General features: G+C 41.9%; 3 protein-coding genes and 1 long non-coding RNA gene across 4 annotated transcripts in view; all 4 read left to right on the top strand.

The window, feature by feature from the left end:
- LOC306913868 (GRB10-interacting GYF protein 1-like) overlaps positions 1–9,532 on the top strand; it is a 33,564-nt gene extending 24,032 nt beyond the window's left edge. The window contains exons 18-26 of the mRNA XM_079490681.1: positions 26–99; positions 394–531; positions 2,113–2,319; positions 2,712–2,932; positions 3,743–3,900; positions 4,720–4,883; positions 5,157–5,201; positions 5,669–5,813; positions 9,388–9,532. Coding sequence (XP_079346807.1) covers positions 26–99; positions 394–531; positions 2,113–2,319; positions 2,712–2,932; positions 3,743–3,900; positions 4,720–4,883; positions 5,157–5,201; positions 5,669–5,813; positions 9,388–9,455 — 1,220 coding nt within the window. The 3' untranslated portion in view covers positions 9,456–9,532. The remainder of the gene's footprint in view (positions 1–25; positions 100–393; positions 532–2,112; positions 2,320–2,711; positions 2,933–3,742; positions 3,901–4,719; positions 4,884–5,156; positions 5,202–5,668; positions 5,814–9,387) is intronic.
- Positions 1–20,185, top strand: part of LOC306913870 (EH domain-binding protein 1-like protein 1) — a 115,128-nt gene that overhangs the window by 12,972 nt on the left and 81,971 nt on the right. The gene's annotated exons all lie outside the window — the stretch shown is intronic.
- On the top strand, positions 10,050–16,401 carry LOC306913884. Its single transcript, XR_013788605.1, has 2 exons — positions 10,050–12,821; positions 13,052–16,401. It is a non-coding gene; the product is annotated as an uncharacterized lncRNA (long non-coding RNA).
- On the top strand, positions 17,026–19,561 carry cth1 (cysteine three histidine 1). The gene is made up of 2 exons (XM_079490690.1): positions 17,026–17,182; positions 18,192–19,561. Exons 1-2 carry the CDS (start codon positions 17,174–17,176, stop codon positions 19,197–19,199), a joined length of 1,017 nt encoding a protein of 338 aa, XP_079346816.1. The 5' UTR covers positions 17,026–17,173; the 3' UTR covers positions 19,200–19,561.

The raw sequence follows: 20,185 nt of genomic DNA, 5'->3' as shown, positions 1-20,185 counted from the left end.
CCCACCCTTTTCTTTTCTGCTGCAGGCGGTGAAGCCAATCTTTGGGACTTAACAATGAATTCTTCTACTCAGGGTCCAACTCTCGAACAGCTTCAAAAGGTGAGCTCAGTCACCCCCTGGGAGGCCGTAGGCTAAATCAAGCGTTTAGAACATTTAGAATAAAATGCGTTCCTGCTACATATTTGTACATTTTCAGATGTCATTTATGCATAAAGAGATTTCAGTCAACAAAATCATCATTTAGTGGACAATGTAGTTTGGCACGCCTCGACAGCGTTGTAACGGCTGATTTTAGACTATTGCTGAAAATATCCGATCCACAAGCTGTGATGCGTCATAGTTTTTGGTCGACGAAATCAACACTGCTTGACACTAAGCCCTGACCTCTTCCAGCTCCAGCAAGACAGACGAGACGCCGAACTCAGGGCGAAGCGTGAGGAAGAGGAGCAGCGTAAGCGACGGGAGGAGAAGAGAAGGCAGCAGGAGGAGCAGAAGAGAAGGGAGGAGGAGGAGCTGTTCAGACGCAAGCAGGTGAGAGGAGGAGAATGGTTACAGTGGTTAAGAGCTATAAGGCCACACTGATGCGTCCTCAGGTCTAAATGGGTTAAGACTGCAACTGTCCATTATTCTCTTAGCAATCATTCAGTTTACTTTTTTATTGATTCAATAATCGAGAAGCGCATGTTCTAAAATATGCTTTTCATCGATCAATGAATGATGAACCACATAGGGTTCATTTTATTTACAGTTTAGTTATGAATCAAATGAAACTAATCTTGCAGATGAGTTTGCAAAAAAAAAGTTATGCTCGTAATTAAATGTCACCAAATAAATGAAGTAAATGGTGCATTTATATACATAGATTATGCATTACATTCACCCATTCACACATACATTCATACACCAATGGCGGAGGAAACCATGCAAGGCACCAACCAGCACATCAGGAGCAATTAGGGGTTCAGTGTCTTGCTCAAGGACACTTCGACACTAACTCTGGGGAAGCCCGGGTTCGAACTGGCAACCTTGCGGTTACCATCCGGCCACTGTAAAAACTGAAATTCAGAATGTGGGGAAAGACGTGACCCAGGTAAAATGCGTAAATTCAGACTTGGAGAGTTGGACTCTTTTTTAATCATACCTAATTAACTGGTTTATGGCCAGTGACGTAATTGACGTAATGAAATCAATAAATCCCTTATGGCCACTGACGTAATTGACGTAATCGATTGATTCCCAATAATCGGGAGCTTATTGTCGCAAAATTTAGCATTTTTTAGCTAATTTGGCTAACGGCCGATGTAATCTTCCTAAAACCGGCCGAAAATCCGCGTGTGCGCGGTCGATCGCGCACGCGCGTGATCGCGCATGCATCGCTGCGTAAAATGCGATGTTTTGGGCTTGATTAGAGCTTAATTTGACTTAGTTATGAAAAATACGATGATAGCTTAGCATTCCGGACATCTTTCATTGTGGCACACTAGCAAAGCTACTGCCGGATATTTTGATCCTAACCGGATGTGGTCATCGTTCACTCGCTCCTTTTGGTCAGAATCGGCAAAATGGTGACGTTACCGCCACCATCAGGACTGATTGTCCCAATACTATAGTCTTGCCCCGTCAGAAGGAGATATAGTGTGTATATCGCGGATTTTTCTATTGGCATTAAAATGACAAATTAAACATTTGAAAAATGCTGGCTGAAGAATCAATCCACTGTTAATTAGGTATAGCAATAAGAGGGTTAAAAAAATCACACCCGTGTGAACTGAGTGGTGCAAGGTCTGTGGTCTGACGTAATGTCAGTGACCATAGTAACCATGCTCATTCTTTTGGGCCCCACGTACCCCACGTACAGTGACGTCACATACTAACCATAGCAACCATGCTCACCCGTACAGGCACAAACACACACAGGTACTAACAAAGCCAGTTGTTTGAGTGGTTTGCACCACTCAACAAAGCCAGTTGTTGGAGTGGTTTGCACCACTCAAAAAGGGGAAAAAATAAATTGACCAGAATAAAAGAAAAACACTGATTAAGAAATCGGAAACCAAGAAAAGGCTTATATTTTGGTTCTTCCTAATTAAGTCATGTGATCCTGTCTTTTAGTGTCGCCAGCAGCAGGATTTGATCATGAAGTTGCTGCAGCAGGCCCCCCAACAGCAGGGGCCCGGGGCCAGTGGCTCAGGCTGGAGCGGGTCTCCTTCCTCCGGCATCCCCAAGTCAGGAAAGCCCCCGGCTCTGGCCCTGCTGGAGATGCAGGAGGCAGAGAGACTCCTGAAGCAGCAGCAGAGAGCACAGCAGCAGAGAGAGCGCGTGAGTAACTAGTGATTAGACTCTCCAGAAATTGCGAGAAAATATGCAAGGTTTTATGTTGATTTTATGCAGTGAAATTGCACGTTCTGAAATATGCAAAAAGTTGCTAAATATGCATAAAGTTTGCACGATTATGCAGCTTTTTTGAAAAAAACCCAGAAAAATCCCCTGAATAATCTGCGCCATTTGGCCGATTATGCGGTAATTATTATTTTCCATTCATGAATAGGACAAAAATATAGAACGCATTGGAGATATTATAGGGACATATTCAACATTGTTCTGTAATTACAATATAACAAGTCATATCACACAGAAATATGTCATGTGTTCCTGTCCTGTTTGTGACAATAACCTTACTGTCCTGATGTCTCTGTTCTCTCTCTCTGCAGCACGCTGGCATGTCGATGGGGGGTTCCTCCATGGGAAGCCAGTGGGCGGATGGTGTGGGCATGTGGGGAGGGCCTGGCGGCCTGGAGGGTAAGGCTGGCAGCGGGGGCTCGTCCGGGGGCATGGGCATGTGGGACGAGGCGGTCAAGAACCAGGTCACCATGCGCGGTAACAGCAACAACAACATGGGCATGAAGAACAGTCGCAGCAGCCCCTCTCTCAGGTAACTGTTTATTGAACTTTGATGCCTTTTGGTTTCTAAATATTTGATTAGCAACTTGTTTTTTTTATTCCATAGTATATTTTATTTGTGGAATTCGGGGCGCCAAGTTCTATACAAGGGGCAGATGGAATCGGAATGAACTCGCAGTTACAGAAATAGTTAGAATGTGGGCAGAAGATGGGTCCCACTCTTGTGTTTATATGGTGAAAATATATCACACACCAACACAGCCAACATTAACTCATTTCGAGCCATACACGTCTAAAAACGGTTAAGAAAACCCCTCACTTTAATGTCATTCCCGGGTTTAGCCGGTTAAGAGTGATACTGTACTGTCCGCCTCTTGGATACGGTTTTAAAATGATAGTCTGCCCTCCATAGAGTCCCATAATGGCCGTGATCTTTAGCGGAGTTTATATCGAAATTGAATCTCAGATGAGGTGATATGAGATAAAGTAGGATGTCAATAAAAACCGGGCTGGATTAAGCGACAGACAGAATGTGGCGAATACTTCCGGGTCAAGATTCCGTCATAGGACCCGTGATTTGTAGTTTTTGCCTGGCACAGTTAAACGGGTGCCTGTAGAAATGCCTGGCTTTTAAATGTAATTAATCTAGAGACAATACAATCTCATGAATCAGGTCTGGTGTGTCTTCAGCATTAAGACAGGGCTGGCGGGCGATCGGTCGATCCTCCCTAAGGTCAATGCAATTGTCTGGAGTGACGCAAAGTAAAACCCAAACTCTGAAAGTGCACTTTGACTTACAAGTAATGTGCAAAACTAACGAACTGTATGCGTGTGTCTCCAGCGAACAGTACATGATGCGTCGTAAGCGCACGGAGGAGGAGGAGAAGCTGTTGAAGCTGCTACAGGGCATGAAGCCTCAGGACGGCTTCACCACCTGGTGTGAACAGATGCTGCACGCCCTCAACACCTCCGCCAACAACTCCTCTTCCTCTCTGGACGGTAGGACAGCTCTTATTAAAGCCCAGATTAAAACGTAGCCGTGTGTGCTGAATGATGCCACACGCACCGAAAATAGCCAATCTACAAGCTTGCACTGCCGACGTGCTGTGAACTTATGGTGCTATTTTGGTGAGCTCACAACTATTATTTTTGGTGTGCTCGCAATGAATGCATTGCAGTGTGACGTATTGTGAACTTGTAGATCTGCTATTATTGGTGCATGACACCAGCGGGCAACAATCTGTCTCTTTTTTTCCTTCAACTCAGTAAAGGGGTTTTGGGGGGAAATGGAAGGCGGGGATTTTCAGAGTAAAATCTCCCTCATCTGCTTGGCACTCTAGCGCCTTTATTCAGAAAAAAATCCCTGCACCAGAACAGAAGTGTTTACGCTTCTAAAGAGAGATCAGACTTACACTGGCGATGTCGTTATCTGTTTGACACTTTTATTCTGAAAAAAAACAGAAGTGTTAAGCCTTTCCCCTCTCTGTGTGTTTTCCTGGCATGACTTGTCTTTACTCTCCTTGTACTATTGTTAATGACTCAAACCTGCAACGCTGCAGCGTGAAGCGAGTGACAACAGCTAATTATGAGCTAACTTTAGCTACAGGAAAGCCATAACAAAACACAGTGATTGAACCTACAGAAGAACGTCGGAAACGAACAAAAACAACGGCCGGGATGTTGTGACAGAGAAACATTCACGTTAAACTTTTTTATAATAGAAAATAAAAAGGGGGGTGGACAGATGCACAATGGAGATGGCGCTTGTGTCACCTGACAGTTAATGATACTCGTGTCATTCTTGCTTTGTGTATGAAGTTGCCACTATCGTGGCGTACCTGAAGGAGGTGGAGTCTCCCTATGCAGTGCTGGACTTCATCCGGTCCTACCTAGGGGATACAGTGGAAGCCAAAGAGTTCGCCAAACAGTTCCTGGAGCGACGTGCCAAACAGAAAGCCAACCAACAGAGACAGCAGCAGCAGGTTGGGGCTCAGGCCATGCATGAAAGAAAACCTACATCAAGTCATATGCTTAGGATTATGTTCACTAATCAGATCGGGATAACGTTGCATATAGTCTCTGCTGGGTGGAAACCTTGTACGTCCAAAATGTTACTTTTCAAGGGGTGCTGCTGCACGCACGCACAGCAGCGTGTGTGTGCGTGCGTGCGTGCGTGCTTGTGTGTGACAACATCCTCTGAAATGCCATTGTGTCCATGCAGTCATTAATTTCTTCATTGTTTCTTGTGAATTCAGCTATCAAAGGAAGTGGCTGGACTAAACATGAACTTCCCACTGCAGGTAAATCCTCAACTTCCGTCTACTGTGTAACTTGACACTGAGATATTGAATTGTTGAGTGAAGGGTACCCACTAGATATTGCATTGTTTAAGGGAGGGTACCCACTAGATATTGCATTGTTGAGTGGAGGGTACCCACTAGATATTGCATTGTTGAGTGGAGGGTACCCACTAGATATTGCATTGTTTAAGGGAGGGTACCCACTAGATATTGCATTGTTTAAGGGAGGGTGCCTACTAGATATTGCATTGTTGAAGGGAAGGTACCCACTAAATGTTGCTTGGTTTTCAGTGTAACGGGTCCCGGGACCAAATTACACTTCTATTTTAGAAGGCAGGGACATTTTATGGGTCGCAGGGAAATTCAATTGTCCTGATAAAATGTTGAGATATTTTGTATGAAATGGTGCTTCCTATAGTTTTTATTTGACCCTTTCCACCCCCCTGTCTCCTGTCTGTGTTCTCCAGGACTCTATGCGGGGCATGAACCCAAACACCCTGCAGTCCATGTTCCAGGCCGCACATATGGGCAAGGCTGGTCTCTATGACAACCAGGGAGGAAAGCTGAAGAAGAAACAGCCCATGATGCTGCACTCTGACCCCAGCATCTTAGGTAGGAGGCCTCATCCACACCATCACAGGTTCATGATAACACAGATGTTTTGGAGGGCCGATAGCCCCTCCGACGTCTGGCTTTCGGAATTGCGTCACCAACCAAGTCTATGGACTTTTTAATGTTTGTTTAGAGCACTTTAAACAAACATTACCAGGCGCCCTCACTGCACAAGAGCGTGATTTCTTATGGCAAGTGGGGATGTGTTTTATACCTGCTTCTGGTCAGACTGACTGGCGCTATACGTGCCAAGCAGATGAAAAGCCCCGCCTTCCCTTACCCCCAAAACCGGGAGGCATAATCTTCCATTACTACCTCGCTGTCACATCTAAAGTCTATCTAGAAACATTTATATTCCAAACGAGATGCTAGGTTAAGTCAGAAATGAAGACAGAACATTGCCGTGTTGATCAAAACCATGGAGAGCGCCGTGGATTTAGAGTAAAGAGACAGTTTAGTCGGGCCATAAACGAGGAACTGAGCGGCAGTGCACATGCACAAAACATGTCTAGGATCGTTGAAGAAGGCATGGCCAACAAAAAAAAAGACGCCTATACACGTCGTAGGTACCCCACGGTTTTATTAGAAAAGACGTGTATACACGTCCATAGCACAAATGTGTTAAATACACACATTTCCATTTGGTAAATGTAGACTGTTCTGATGTTTCTACCCTGTAGTGTGTAACCTGACATTAGGAATTAGGTTGGACGATTTGCTAAATTTTAAACCCCGGTTTACTATGATATTATATAGTACTTGTCAGTTTTCGCTGAAATTTGTCTTGTGACCCAGCAGCCTTGTATGCAACACATATACACACATTTGACAACACAAAACAGAAAAGAAAATACAATTGACATACATAGAAACATAAAGGCAAGAGCGAGGTCCACAGCTTAGTCTAGTTACTGGCCAAAATCCTGATTAAGCCTCAAAGTAGACTGATGGACAAAAGTCTTCTTCAGTCTGACCTTATTGTATGCTGGAACACCATATCTCCTTCCTTAGTGAAGGCAGCAACTTATACTCTCCATACAAAACATGGCTCGTATTAGAGGTGATATTCCTTGCTAACCATAGGATGCTGTTATCATACGTAGCTTATGACTAGACTTGGCAACACTGAACAGTTCTACAAGCTCACAATATGAAATATATGGTATTAATAGGCTAGTTGTATTGTTAGTTTCCATAATTAGGGCTCCTGGTCTAATGGGCCACCTGGCCTGAGAAACCCGTTCTCAAGAACAAGGACATTTTGGCCGATATCCAATATAATTAATTGCTGTTATGGCCGATAACCAATATTACCGATGTCTATATGATTTCATTCTGTATTAAAAAATAATTTTGTCCATTCTGAAAAATTCATGTAACAGTGTATCTGCACTGCAGGCTTAGGCAAGTCAGATTTAACTTCAATAACTTAATATTGTGAGCTTGTAGATCTGTTCAAGCTGTTACTCTGGGCTTGTTTATCAGTAAAGACAGACCGATTAATTCATCGGTCTGATTGATTAACCCATTTAGACCGTAGGACGTGTGGAGCCGTCCTAGCTAATCCAACCTATGGATAGCGCATTTTCATTGTTTTTTGGGGGTGGTTGGCCTCTCCTTCTGCACCATACTCCTTGCTGTTCGTGCATGCACGCTGCCGTTCACTTCCCTGTTAACCGCTCAGAAAGAAAGGCTCGTATCTCCTAATCTAGGGAGCTCTCTGTGGTTTTGACCAGATATACTAAGCTCTTCATTTCTGACTTCAACATGCCTCTCAGTTTAAAATATGAACGCGAGGGATGCCCACCATCTAATATGAACATACCTGGTTGATCTGTTCACCATGAATAGCAATGGGAGATCTGTGTGTCTAGTGGTGATGATCAAAGCTGTATCATCTGAGTACTTTAGAACTTTTACTATCCCCCAAAACACCCGGTATTACCGTTTAATTAATTTTAACGTGGCCATGCGGTCGCGTTATTGGTCGAAATGAGTATTAAACATTTTGTAATCAGACTGCTATTACAGTCTATTGCCACAAGATGGCCCCTTTCGCTTCTCTGTGCCTGCCAGTGTTGTTCTGCTGTCATCTCCCTGTTCATTTTAGTCTTGGTACAGTACAGTCAACCTGGCTCGCACTATACCTGTGTTATAGCTGAATGTACCGGTACTATACAGCGACAGAATGGTGCTTTAACTGGACATATCACATGTGAAGCGCAGAGATGCAACGGATATCTGTTTCCACCATAGTTATATACTGTATAAACAGTTTCCACATCAATAATCTTTGCGACGTATTGTAAACCGCGGCAAATTGACGTGACTTGACGTAAAGCTACATGCAAGCACACACACATGCACACCAGAGCCGGCTAGTTGTGAGCGTGACAGACACAGACGGACGGATAACTTGGATGGAAATTAGCGTAATTTGACGCACATAACGCTGCCATTCTCTCTACTGCTTCCGTAAACAATAATCACGGGCTTCCAACGCACATGTCACGTGACACGGTTTATATCCAAGAAAATATCCAATAAATCAAGTAGTAAGTACTATATGTACTGAGGTCACTCTATGCAGATAGTGCAGGGCTTCACACAATGATTAGTAGTCTTTAAAGGGGCATTCCACTCATTTTCAACATTTTACTATGTCATTAATGTACCTTAGAGCTGTTGTGTGGAAATAATAAAAAAGTTCCCCCATTCTGTGTTTCCTAGAACTAGAGGTCTGAAAAAAATCATTAACATGGTGAAACACATCTTGATGATGTCATCAAGATGTGTTTCACCATGTTAATGATTTTTTTCATAATTACAGTTCTAGGAAACACAAAATGGGGGGACTTTTTTATTATTTCCACACAACAGCTCTAAGGTATATTAATGACATAGTCAAATGTTGAAAATGGGTGGTTTTCCCCTTTAACCCATTTAGACCTGAGGACGCACGTGTGTCATATTATAGCTTTAAACCCATTTTGGGCGGGAACCCCTTTTGGTGTTTTAACTAAGCATTATGTTATACTTTAGCTATTGAAAAATAGCAGATCTACAAGTTCATAGCGCGCCACTCGGTGGCGCGCTATGAACTTGTAGGTCTGCTATTTTTGAAAAATCGTAAAAATGCGGCACAAATCTTTGAATTTATATTCTTTCAGAGCGAACATTTTTTTTATTTCGACGTCAGGCCTTAATGGGTTAAGGTGATTTGATATCCTCCTATCACAGCAGCTCACGAAACTTGCTGCTGTGTTCGCGCATTGTTGTACTTCGCCCAGCAGATATGAGAGTTTTTTGTCATGTTTTATAAATCTCTGTGGGTGATTGTAATGTGTGGGAAGTATGTGTCTCTTGATGTCTTGGTACAGTGGACAGATGGTTAGGAAATGTAGCTCAGTTTCCACTTGTGTGCAGTGGGTGCATAGTCTGTCTTCTCTCTGGAGAGCGGTCTGCCTGTGACGGCCACTCACTACTCCTCCCCACTCACTTTGTGCTGTCTCCTCTCCCTCCTCTTTGTCTTCCGTCTTTCTCCTCCTTGTCCTCCCTCCCTCTCTCCCTGCAGGGTACTCATTCCATAACGCAGGCGATTGTCTGAGCCTGAATGAGATGGAGATGGTGGAGGATTACTGATGTGACGCAGCGCAGCAGCAATAGCTACCTGAGGCCTTCTTGTCTTTTAATCAGACAAACATGATAACGAATGTGCACTGCTGGGGGAAGCGGGCAGGGGGTGGGGGCGGGGTGGGCTGTGTGGGGACAGGGAGAAGAGGGCAAGGGAGGTGGTGGGGTGGGAGGACGTTGAATCTCTGTGCCTCCCATTCTTTCGTCTCCCTCGGAACAGAAAAAAGGGCTCCCTGCTGCACCAATTGATCACTTGAGCGGGGGAGAGGGTGGGTGAGGTTTAAAGGAAGATGGGTTTCCTCTGGCACTCAAAAGATTAAGCACCTTATACTGAACTAATGCACTTTATTAAGATGGGATTTGAATAGGGTATTTTTTTTGTTTTGTTTTGTATTTCTTTTGTTGAGAATCAGTGGACATAGGGGGTGTGTGTGTATTAGATACACACAATGCTCTGTGTTGGTGGGTGGGAAATCCAAACTGGAAGCGGGGCGGTGATGCAACCTTGGTGGGGGGGAAGCCTGTAGGTTTTCAAAGTCAGGGGGACCTTTTTTTTTTTTTTAAGTAGAAACCTTATCAGAAAGCAAATCCTCTCTTGAAAGACAAACACTGTTGATATTTCTCTCTTGTTTAAGCATTTTTTTTTACATTTATATAAAAAGTAAAGCTATTGAAAAATGGATTATAAAAAAACTTGAACATTTGCACTTGCCTAAAAAAAGCATTAGAAAAACGACAAAAAAAAATCAAAAACAAATGGGGTTAGATATAGAGATGAATATTTTTGTGAATGTGTAAAGAGTGACTGATTGTGATGGTTGGTGTGTATCAGTAATATACCAGTCTGCACAATGTTTTTTTTTTCTTTTCATTGCTTACCAAGATGTATGAAACATAAGAGGCCATTTTTGTCTTTTTGTTCAGATGATAATTTTGTATTCTCATGTATAGAATGTGCGTGTCCCTCTTCCAAATGGGGACTTTATTGTGAGAGTGAGTGAATGAATGGATGAATGAATGAGAGAGAGAGAGAGAGGGCAATTGCACAACACATCCTTTCTCTCACCAGCTCTTCATCCCCAGAAAGACATAATAGAAATGCATACATTTGTAAATGTTAGCTCTGCGCGCTCATCTTTACATTGACCACCACTTTTTGTTTGTCTTGTGTTTCCTTAGCTTCTCCCCTTGGGGGAACCGTCTCCGGCCCTCAGAGGACTTGTAGACGGAGCAAATCATGAGGGACATTGTCGTGCACGCGTGTGTATCCGAGTGTGGATGTGCGTGTGCGTGTGCGTGTGTGTGTGCATGTTCATTTACTGGTCATAGAAGTGAGTTTTTAAGACTACAGGTACTCATTGTGTGCATGTGCTTTTTTGTATGTGTATGAATGCACATTTGTGCCTAAGAACTTGGATAGGTTGAGTGGCCATTGAGACATTAACTTTTTTGAGAGCGAGTGTGACCTGTGTCAGTGCTCAGCACAGTGTATGTAATGTATGTAACTTTATATCGTAAAACTATTTCTAGTGTAGCCTGGGGGTGATCCATCGGAAGGTTACGCCTGACTTATACTTCGTTGTGGGTCAGTGTCTCACACCGAATACAGCAAGCTTGTACATTGGCTTATTTTTGCTGCGCGACACGATGTTCAACCAAGTCTAAATCAGGCTTTAGTCCAGTCTGTTTTCCTGGGGTGTGATCACGTTGCCTTTTGTCAGCTCTCGAACTTGTGAATGAAAGGTGTCGAGTTTCTGACTGCTAAAGAAAAAAATTCAGCATCTAAATGTGCAAGTGCACAGGACGGTGCATGACATGTTAGCATATTGTGTTACTTATTCGTTGTTGCAATTTGATAATGACGAGTTTTCTTTTTTTAATTGAAAAATATATATGAATATATACATTATATACAAAGTTTAAAAAGTATTTGGACTAAGAATATGAGCACTTGGGGCTGCTATTTTTGTTGTTTGTTTTAAGAAAAGAAATTACCCTGATTTAGTTTTCTTTCTTTTTTTTTTTTTTCATTACCGCCATGTGAAGTGCGTTTTGTATTATTTCTTTCTTAAGAAAATATTGAATGTATTCCAAAAAAACAACAACCGTGCTGATACCAGATTTGTTTTTCCTCAAAAGATTTCAAAAATGGAACTTCAAAGACGTGAGTTTTGTGAGGTCTTTCTTTCCTCTTTATTTTTTTTTCTTTTACAATGGAGAAGAAGAAAAAAAGAACTCGGGATGGATACAGTTGAACACTGCCTCTACAATCCTGGTCGTACAAACTATTGACTATGAATTTAAAGAAAGGACTCTTTTTATTCCATACTGGAGTTTTGGTTGTTTACAAACCACACGGATTTCTGTGGGTGCAGTTTTCTTTTTTTCTTTTTTCCCCTCGTCAGATGGGTGGGGTTTGCAAGTGCGCTTCTGCCATATGGACATAGAGTGGCGTTGGTTTTTGAGGAAGAGTGGCACAGCCTCACGATGACACGGGACAAGACAAGATCCTCACATTGGACCTTTTGCATTGGTCATGGACTTAATTGAGACTTGATGATCAACAAAAGAGCAGAGGAGTAAAAATCAAAGATTGTCTAACTTATGTGGAGAGTGGAGTGCAGGGCTACACATAACCTTGGAGGGAGTTGAGTGGGGGCCATGATGGGTACACCTTATCAGTGCACTCTTCCTCACCTCAGCCCTCGTAAGCACTCACACCCTGCCCTCACCAACTCACCTATGCACTTTTGTTCATTCAAGCTGTGAGGTACCATTTTGGGGATGGGAGCACAATTACACAACAGGAGGAATGCTATGACTTCAGCAAAGTCACTGAAAACGAGATCTTCCCAAACTGAAATAAGAGACTAGAGAAGCATGTCTTCTCACCACCTCCTGTATATAACCATATTTTTGTATTACTTTTCAGAAAACAAACAAAAAAAAGAATTGCAAAAAGGATGAAGGAAAATTCATGAAACATTGATCGAAAGGAGTGAATGTTCTTACAGAAAACAAGTCTTTTTTTTTTTTTTTAATATAGTTTGACACATACACTTCTGGTGGGTTTCCCTTAGTTTGCCAGTAACCCTGCTATGACCAGGGACGGAGGGGAAAATGACATGGACTGAGGTCTGGGACATGCTACAGTGGCTCCATGACTGACAGACTGTCACAATGGATGTTGCATAGCCACAGTTTGTCCATTCTGGAGTGTCTGGTCAACAGACAAACCGTGAAATGAGGCAGATAAGAGGAGATTTGGAAGGGACGTTAGGATGGACAATTGTCTCCGACTATCGGTTCACCACCGAGACTGCTGCCTGTCTGGAGAGCAATACTATGACCACATGAGAAAGGTGCTTCAACTTGGTAAGAGATCTTTTTCTGTTTCCTTCCCTGTTTTTAGTTTGTTTGTCTATACTATAGCACTCTGTCTGCAAACTTGTCCACTAGAAGTAGGTGAAAAGGCCAAACATGCTTCAACTTTTCACAATTCACGGTTGCCTTGTTTGCTGCTTGTTTTTCACCACCATTTTTGTTTTTGTTTCACTACGTCACTATTGATGATTACTGATGTGTTTTATTTGTGTATTTTACAGATTTGACAGGGTTCCAGCTATTCTTTGACAGCTGGCACTTGCTGAAGATGCAGATCGACAGCCAACATTTCTACCAGTTAACCCCAGCCCCTGACCTTTGAACTATACCTACTGTCTTGACTTGGACTGGACCAGGCCACTGGCATCATCTACAGCAACGGAAATTAATCAACAGTGGATTTTATACCCAGTCAAAGTCAACCTGCACAGGCAACCATCCGGGCCTGGAACTTGGTGGTTGTGTGAAGATCCTCTTAAACAACAGAGCCCAGAGTACAGAGGCTGGGGCTGGGTTTTAGTTCAAGTGGACCTTGCCTGATCACATCTAAGCAAGCAGCTGTAGAAGGAGATGGACTGAAATAATTGTACAAAATGAAAACACAAAAGACTTCTCAACATGACACAAATACACACACACACACACACATAATTCCTATAAATATTAATCTAGTTGAATGACACTGATCTTTACACAGACTAAATTGACATGCACAACATGCGTAACAAAAAAAGTGACAATAACTTCTAGAACCACATCTACGCACATAACTCAACTCAACATAAGAGTCAATCAAAACAAACACACACGCACCTACATAAGCAGAAATGTTCATTAGTATAAATCTGAGAGCTCTGCTTGTAAATTATGTAAATATTTGTTTTGATTTTCCTCCTATTCTTTTTTTTTTTTTTTTTTTTTTTTTTCATTTTCAATAGTAATCTGTTCAAAATGCCTTAACTTGTATAGTTCAGTCCTGGACGACTTAACTGAAAACCTTTCTTTGAACGATCGCAAACCTAATTTAGCAACCACCTGTGTACTGTCTTTGGATCAGAAAGACGTTTTCCACCATTCTGTTTTTCTGTCCGCTAACTACACTGTTGTACAATGCAAGTTACTTGTTAGGTACAGAGTAGAGCTACAGGCAGTCCTTGATTAAGATTTTGGTGGTGGTTTGCAACATTTTCTTTTTTTTCCTTTCCTTTTTTTTCTCCTTATTCTTCCTTTAAATGAAGAGTGAATTTGTTCTGATTTCCGTATACCGGTAGATTAAAGTTGAAGGTGCAGGCTTAGAAAGGGCTGGAGTCTGTACTGGTGGGAACTGAGCTGACTTGGTGGGATCTGCTGAATTGGTTTAAAAACGCAGATTGTAACGTGACAACTGTTCCACATTGAGGAACAGCTTATTTGAAAAAAGAAGAAGTTTCACCTTGTGACTTAACGGGGTTGGACACTTGGTAGAGGTTTGGGTTGTGTGGTTACCTTGCCATGATGTAACTCCCAAGGTGGGTTAGAAATAATTGCGCCATTGATTAGAATTTTAAAATACGCTCCTCATTGACATCATTGTACACTGAAGAGTCTCTGGAGGCTCACTTTTAGCCCATACACGAATGCAAACAATATTGAACAATATTCTGACTATGGAACATCATCAAATCTGTATGTATATATAGGATGAAAACAGACAGGATCTTCAAATAGTAAAATCAACAGCAAGTTGACATTTTTATATTAAAAAAAAGAAAGCATTGTTTGCGTTAATTTACGTGCTAAAAGAGCTGCCAGAGCCTCTAAACTGCAATGGATGTCAATGAGGAGCATATTTAGAATGATCAATTATTCATATATTATTTTGCCCACCTTTAGTGTTACATAATGGCAAGGTAAGTACACAACCCAAACCTTGTGTCCTAGCCTTTGAAGCGTTTGAACCCTGGTATACCGATTTTGGGGTTATAGGTGAAAATATAAAAAAATGTTAATTCCAGAAAAACCTTCAAAAAATAGCACATTTACAAACTTAACACTGCTTCACATCTTGACGTGTTGTGAGCTTGTAAAAAGCTTTGGGCGAAAATGTTTTTAACGATGAGAGGTCTTTCATCGTTAATGTTTTTTTTTGTTTTTTAGATGTATGATTGAAAGATGTGGAAGCATGGTTTGGCTTCTTAGAACAAGCTTGAATGACATTGTAATTGATGTTTGTTCGACTTTGGCTTCACACTTGCCTTGTTTTTTGTTTGTATGGAGTTCTGCCTATGCAGTGGGTAGCCACACTGACCATCTGTGTCTGAAGGCACTGAATATAGAGTTGTAATTTAACAGTCAGTGTCTTAATTGCTAAATGAAATTACGTCACATCACTGAAGGGATAAAAGTGAGCAGTCTTACAGAAACGGATTTAGTTTGAAATGTCACGGCCTTGTCTCTTGGTTTTTATGTATCCTTAAAAGTCTTCGTAGAACAGTTAATTCTAAGCTCGGATGTGCGTCTTAATGTACTGGTTTTGGACAAGATTTGTTGTAGGCTACTTGTATCACGCCATATAAAAATGCTGTTAAATGATGTAGGCACAGTAGAATTCATGATTTAATGACTCAACTGTCACCGAATGGTTTTTAAGTCAAAAACGGTAGTTAAAACTGGGAAATTTGCTTGCTTCAGCTCGTCACTGGATTACTAGTGTTTTTGACCACGTTGTTGAACATTGGACTTTTGTTTCAGTTTCTTGGTCAGGTTAGAAGAAGAAATCCACAACTACTCCATTGTCCATTACTGCCTCCTTTCCAGTGAGGTTTTCAATGTCATTTCTTCTCCGTGACAAGACCTTCAGATTGTTCTGGAAGTCGAGATTGACTATTTTCTGTATGCATCTTGTGGATAGTCTCTTGCAATTGACCAGCGTAGATAGAGGGGTGTCATCTTTTGGGAGGGGAATTTAACCATACAGCATTTATTTCTGTGGCCTCGGTGACCTCCCTGATTTCTCCTACCATTTGACTAGTGCTGCTAGTCAAATGGTATAGTATAATAGGGCTGCAGTGGTTAAGATTAGCCATATTTAATCCTGTGCTCGTACTAGTCCTTTGTTTCTAATCAGAGAAGTTCAGTGGGTGGTTGAATAACATAAGAAAATAGTAGTTGGCATACACGTTTGTAGTTTACTGTAGCTGCAAGGCTGAATATAATACTGGACTTTTTATTGTCAAACGAAGACTTTAGTTGTTGGTTGATAGCCGAGGATTTTTGGTGCTTGTCTGTACTGTTTTTAAGTCTCTTTCAGAACCTTCGACTGATTTATGTACGTCAAAGCCATTGTGTTAAATGGGTGATGGCTCCAACACTAATCCTTTAAAGATTGTCAAATTTTGTTTGTTCGCCACTGAATGGAAATTTGACCCCAGTCAGCTCAGTTCCTTTGCATAAAGCATTTTTGAATGTTATAGAAATAACATGCTAGTAATGAAAAAATGTTTTGGAAAAAGAACTTTTGAAAAAAATGTAAATAGTTTGGCTTTTGTTTGAAGAGAACAAAAATATTAAATAAAATTGCATTTAACAGCGACTGACCTCTGATCTCTTAATTGCATGTATTGTTGAGGGGTGGATATGACAACACAGGTCACAGGTCCCCTCCACCACAAGATATAGTGATGGTTCAAGTCCATACAGTTTATAATGTTCCCAGGATTTATAGAGTCTGTGTTCTAGTAGAGACTCTTGTATACATCTAATCATTTACATGTTCAAATGGTTCTAAATATTCCAGGCTTTAGTGATTCTAGTTTACCGTTGTTCTACAGACTGTCCTCGTCCTGCATTTCTCAGTCACAGGGAAGCGTTCCTCTTTTGTCCTTCCTTGCATATTGCACAGGGAAGCATCTAGAAATACATATAATTGTAATTAAGTATTATTACTAATTATTAATTTAATAAATAATGAAACAAAATAAAGTATACCGGTACAGTCATGTATCTATACTAGATTGATATCAGATTATTAATATCGGTTCACTCCGGTTACCTCTTGCTGAGGAGTGAGGAGTGAATGAATGAACCCGTAATGAACGCATTTACTTGGACGTGATTGGTTGATTGGAATGTCTGACGAGTGACGACTGAGCACAGCTGATTCCCATTTTCAAATCAACGGCAAGGCGGCAGGTGACATGATGTAAGGTTAAAAGACAGCTGGAAACGTTCAAGGTTGCTTGTGACAAGTTGTGTTCACGTCCATGCCAACACAATACCCGGTTTTTTATTTTATAGTTTGAACAAACTTTTTTTGTTTCTTAATTTCAAAGTCCTGCAACCTGTGCATTTTACAAAACTGCAGTATGCTTGAGGTAAGTGAGGAAGGGTTTTTATTTTTGATACGTTGAAACTTGAAAGCATAGATTCTATTTTTTTTTTTTTACCGTTTTATTGGATTAGAACACTTTTTCAAGGCAACTCACGCCTAAATGTAACCAGGTTGCCATAGGCATATATTAATACATTGAACTACCTCTAACAAACTGCTAATTTTAAACGGCTGTACTAAACATTAAATTGCTTCTTGAGTAGGTAGAAGTAGAAACGCCCGTCTCAGTAGAACACGCAGGCATTGATGACTAAAAAACATTTAGGGTCCACTGTTGGCTCTGGTCCATAGCCCTAATGCTAATTCTGCCCTGCATAATGCTGGGCAGAATTAGCATTAGGGCTATGGACCAGAGCTAGTTCACTGTGAAACTGAAACTTTGTTGCAACTAGTAACTACTGAGACTACATCTTAAGTGTAAACCCAGCCTGAAACAATTATTTATGTTGGGACAGTTGAGGCAGACTATGTATGTACAGGCTGCACAGGTCCAGCTGTCTCCAGACTTTACTGTACAGGTGACATTTTTGATTGACTACATGGACCCAAATAATGACATTGCATCCTTGCCTCAACGACCTTGCAGACTTGGGCAAAAGCTAAAAAGAAATGTAGATGCTATGTAGAATATAGTTTCAATGTACATTATTGATTTTCTTTTCAACTTATCAGGTTTACTAATGACTATGCATTTGATTACCTTGTGTTGTACTTGCTTACTGCAATTTGTAAATTGTAAAAGGTAGGCCTATTGAATTGAACAAACTGTCCATGATCATTGGAATGGCTAAATCAAAAGTCAGATTAGCATATTCAGTGATGTAAATAGGTTTTCAATGTAATGTGACCCTTGGGTCCCAGGGTAATTTTATGATTCTTACTTAACAACGTTAGACATAGATTGCGTTCTCAATTTAGTGAGTAAGGATGCAGGCTATTTGCATCACTGATATTGGTCATGTTTACAGAGCTTTCCTGTTCTCTTTCTGCAGAGCAGCAGTGATGATCTGTTCCTGCCTCCCTGTCAAGAGGACATGGTGGATAAACTGCTATCCAGTGAGACGCCAGATGAGGATTTTGGTCTCGGACTCTCTTCTCTCGCCGAGGCCCTACTGCCTCTGGTAGAGCCTTCCAGTCCTTCCTCCGTGCCGTGCTCTACCCGCTACAAGACGGAGCTGTGCACCAACTATGCTTCAACAGGATTCTGCTTGTATGCCAAGCGCTGCCAGTTTGCCCATGGCCTGCATGAGCTCCACGTACCCTCCCGGCACCCCAAGTACAAGACGGCGCTGTGTCACAGCTACCACTCGGTGGGCAAGTGTGCCTATGGCACCCGCTGCTTGTTTGTCCACAGCCCCATGGAGCAGCGCCCTTCCTCTCGCCGCCCACACAAAAACATCCCCTGCCGTAACTTGAAGCTGTTTGGTGTTTGCCCTTACGGCACAGGCTGCAACTTCCTGCACATCGAGGATAGAGGAGAAGACATCAGCCTGGAGGCACCTGACGGTGGTGATGGTGATGATGATAAGTTTAAAGCTACACCTGGACCACTGGCCAAAGGGTGGAAGCCTCGCGGTGCCTTGTGCCGTACGTTCTCTGCCTTTGGTATCTGCGTCTATGGCACCCGCTGCCTCTTCCAGCACCGCCTCCCCAGCAAGATGAACGACACTGTCGACCAGAGTCCAGGAGACTTCCTATCTCCGAGCAGCAAGGCCCTGTCGCCAAGTAACGACATGCTTGTTTCATCCCCGCTCTCTGCCACCTCAACGACCCCATCCGCTCTATGCTCCTCCACCTCTTCTACTCTACCCTCCACTACGACTTCGCCCCTCAATACCCCAACTGTGGAACCCACGGCTCACAATGCCTTCACCTTCTCCAGCCAGCACCTTATCATTAATGACCTACTCCTGCCCTTGGCTCTTAAACTCCAGCGACTTGAGAGCAGTCAGACCATGGCAGCCAGCACTCGCAATGTCTGGAACACCAGATCATTGTAAGTGGCCAATAGTTATTGGTTGCTCCTGGCATCAAATAATGGTGAACACTATTTCAGCACTGATTTTTATGTGTATATAGGCACCCTTATCCTTATATATATATATTTTCTTTTTAAAAGGTTTTGTGTGTCTTCTAGAGTTGGATTTTTTTTTTAATGTCCCCATTCCATGTATATTTTATGTTTGCCTGAGCAGTCTGACATCTACTGCAAGGGCAGAAGTCTGGGGTGAGTTGCCAGTACTGTAATGACTGGGAGATGTTTAATAACTTTTAATTGTTGTACATGGGTTATTTAACTAACAAAGCTTGAGTTATTCTTGTCTAAAAGTGAGAATGCTAAATAAACTTATACAATTTTAAACCTGGTTTTGTCATACTTTGGAAAATGTGGCTTTTTAATGGAAGCAATATAGCTTAGTAATTGTGTTGCTCTGGTATGGTGTAACTTTTGGCTTCAATCCAAAATATTCGCTTCATAACGGCTCTATTAAATCTATTAATTGGGATGATGCACTTGTGGTTTTTGTGATTTGGGTATTGAGACTGGGAAGGAACAAATATAAAGTCTAAACATGTTTAAGAATTTGAAGAGTTCTTGGAATAATGATACAATACATTTGAACTTGTCTTGTCCTGTGTGGACAACTGGACATCTATACCCATATTTTAGGGAGTCAGTAATCTTTGTGAAAGAGGTCTGCTCAGCTGCAGACTTGCATGGGACCAAAGCTTGGCAGCTTGCTGTATGTCATTAGACATTTAGAATGCTTACCAATGTGGGAAGCAATGTACACCCAACATATGGGAGTAAACGCCTTAGTGAATCGGGGCCCTTGGCTTGTAGTATACTACCTTGATTTGCATAATATGGAGAAGATGTTGGCCACAACCAATGTGATACCACTTTGACCTGTTTTCCAGTGGGTGGATATCTGGGCATTTGCATGATAGCCTATGGTTCAGCAGCCAAAACGCACTTAAAAAA

Source organism: Electrona antarctica (assembly GCF_951216825.1).
Source record: "Electrona antarctica genome assembly, chromosome: 21".
NCBI classification, from domain to species: domain Eukaryota; kingdom Metazoa; phylum Chordata; class Actinopteri; order Myctophiformes; family Myctophidae; genus Electrona; species Electrona antarctica.
This window is presented reverse-complemented; position numbering and strand designations above follow the sequence as displayed.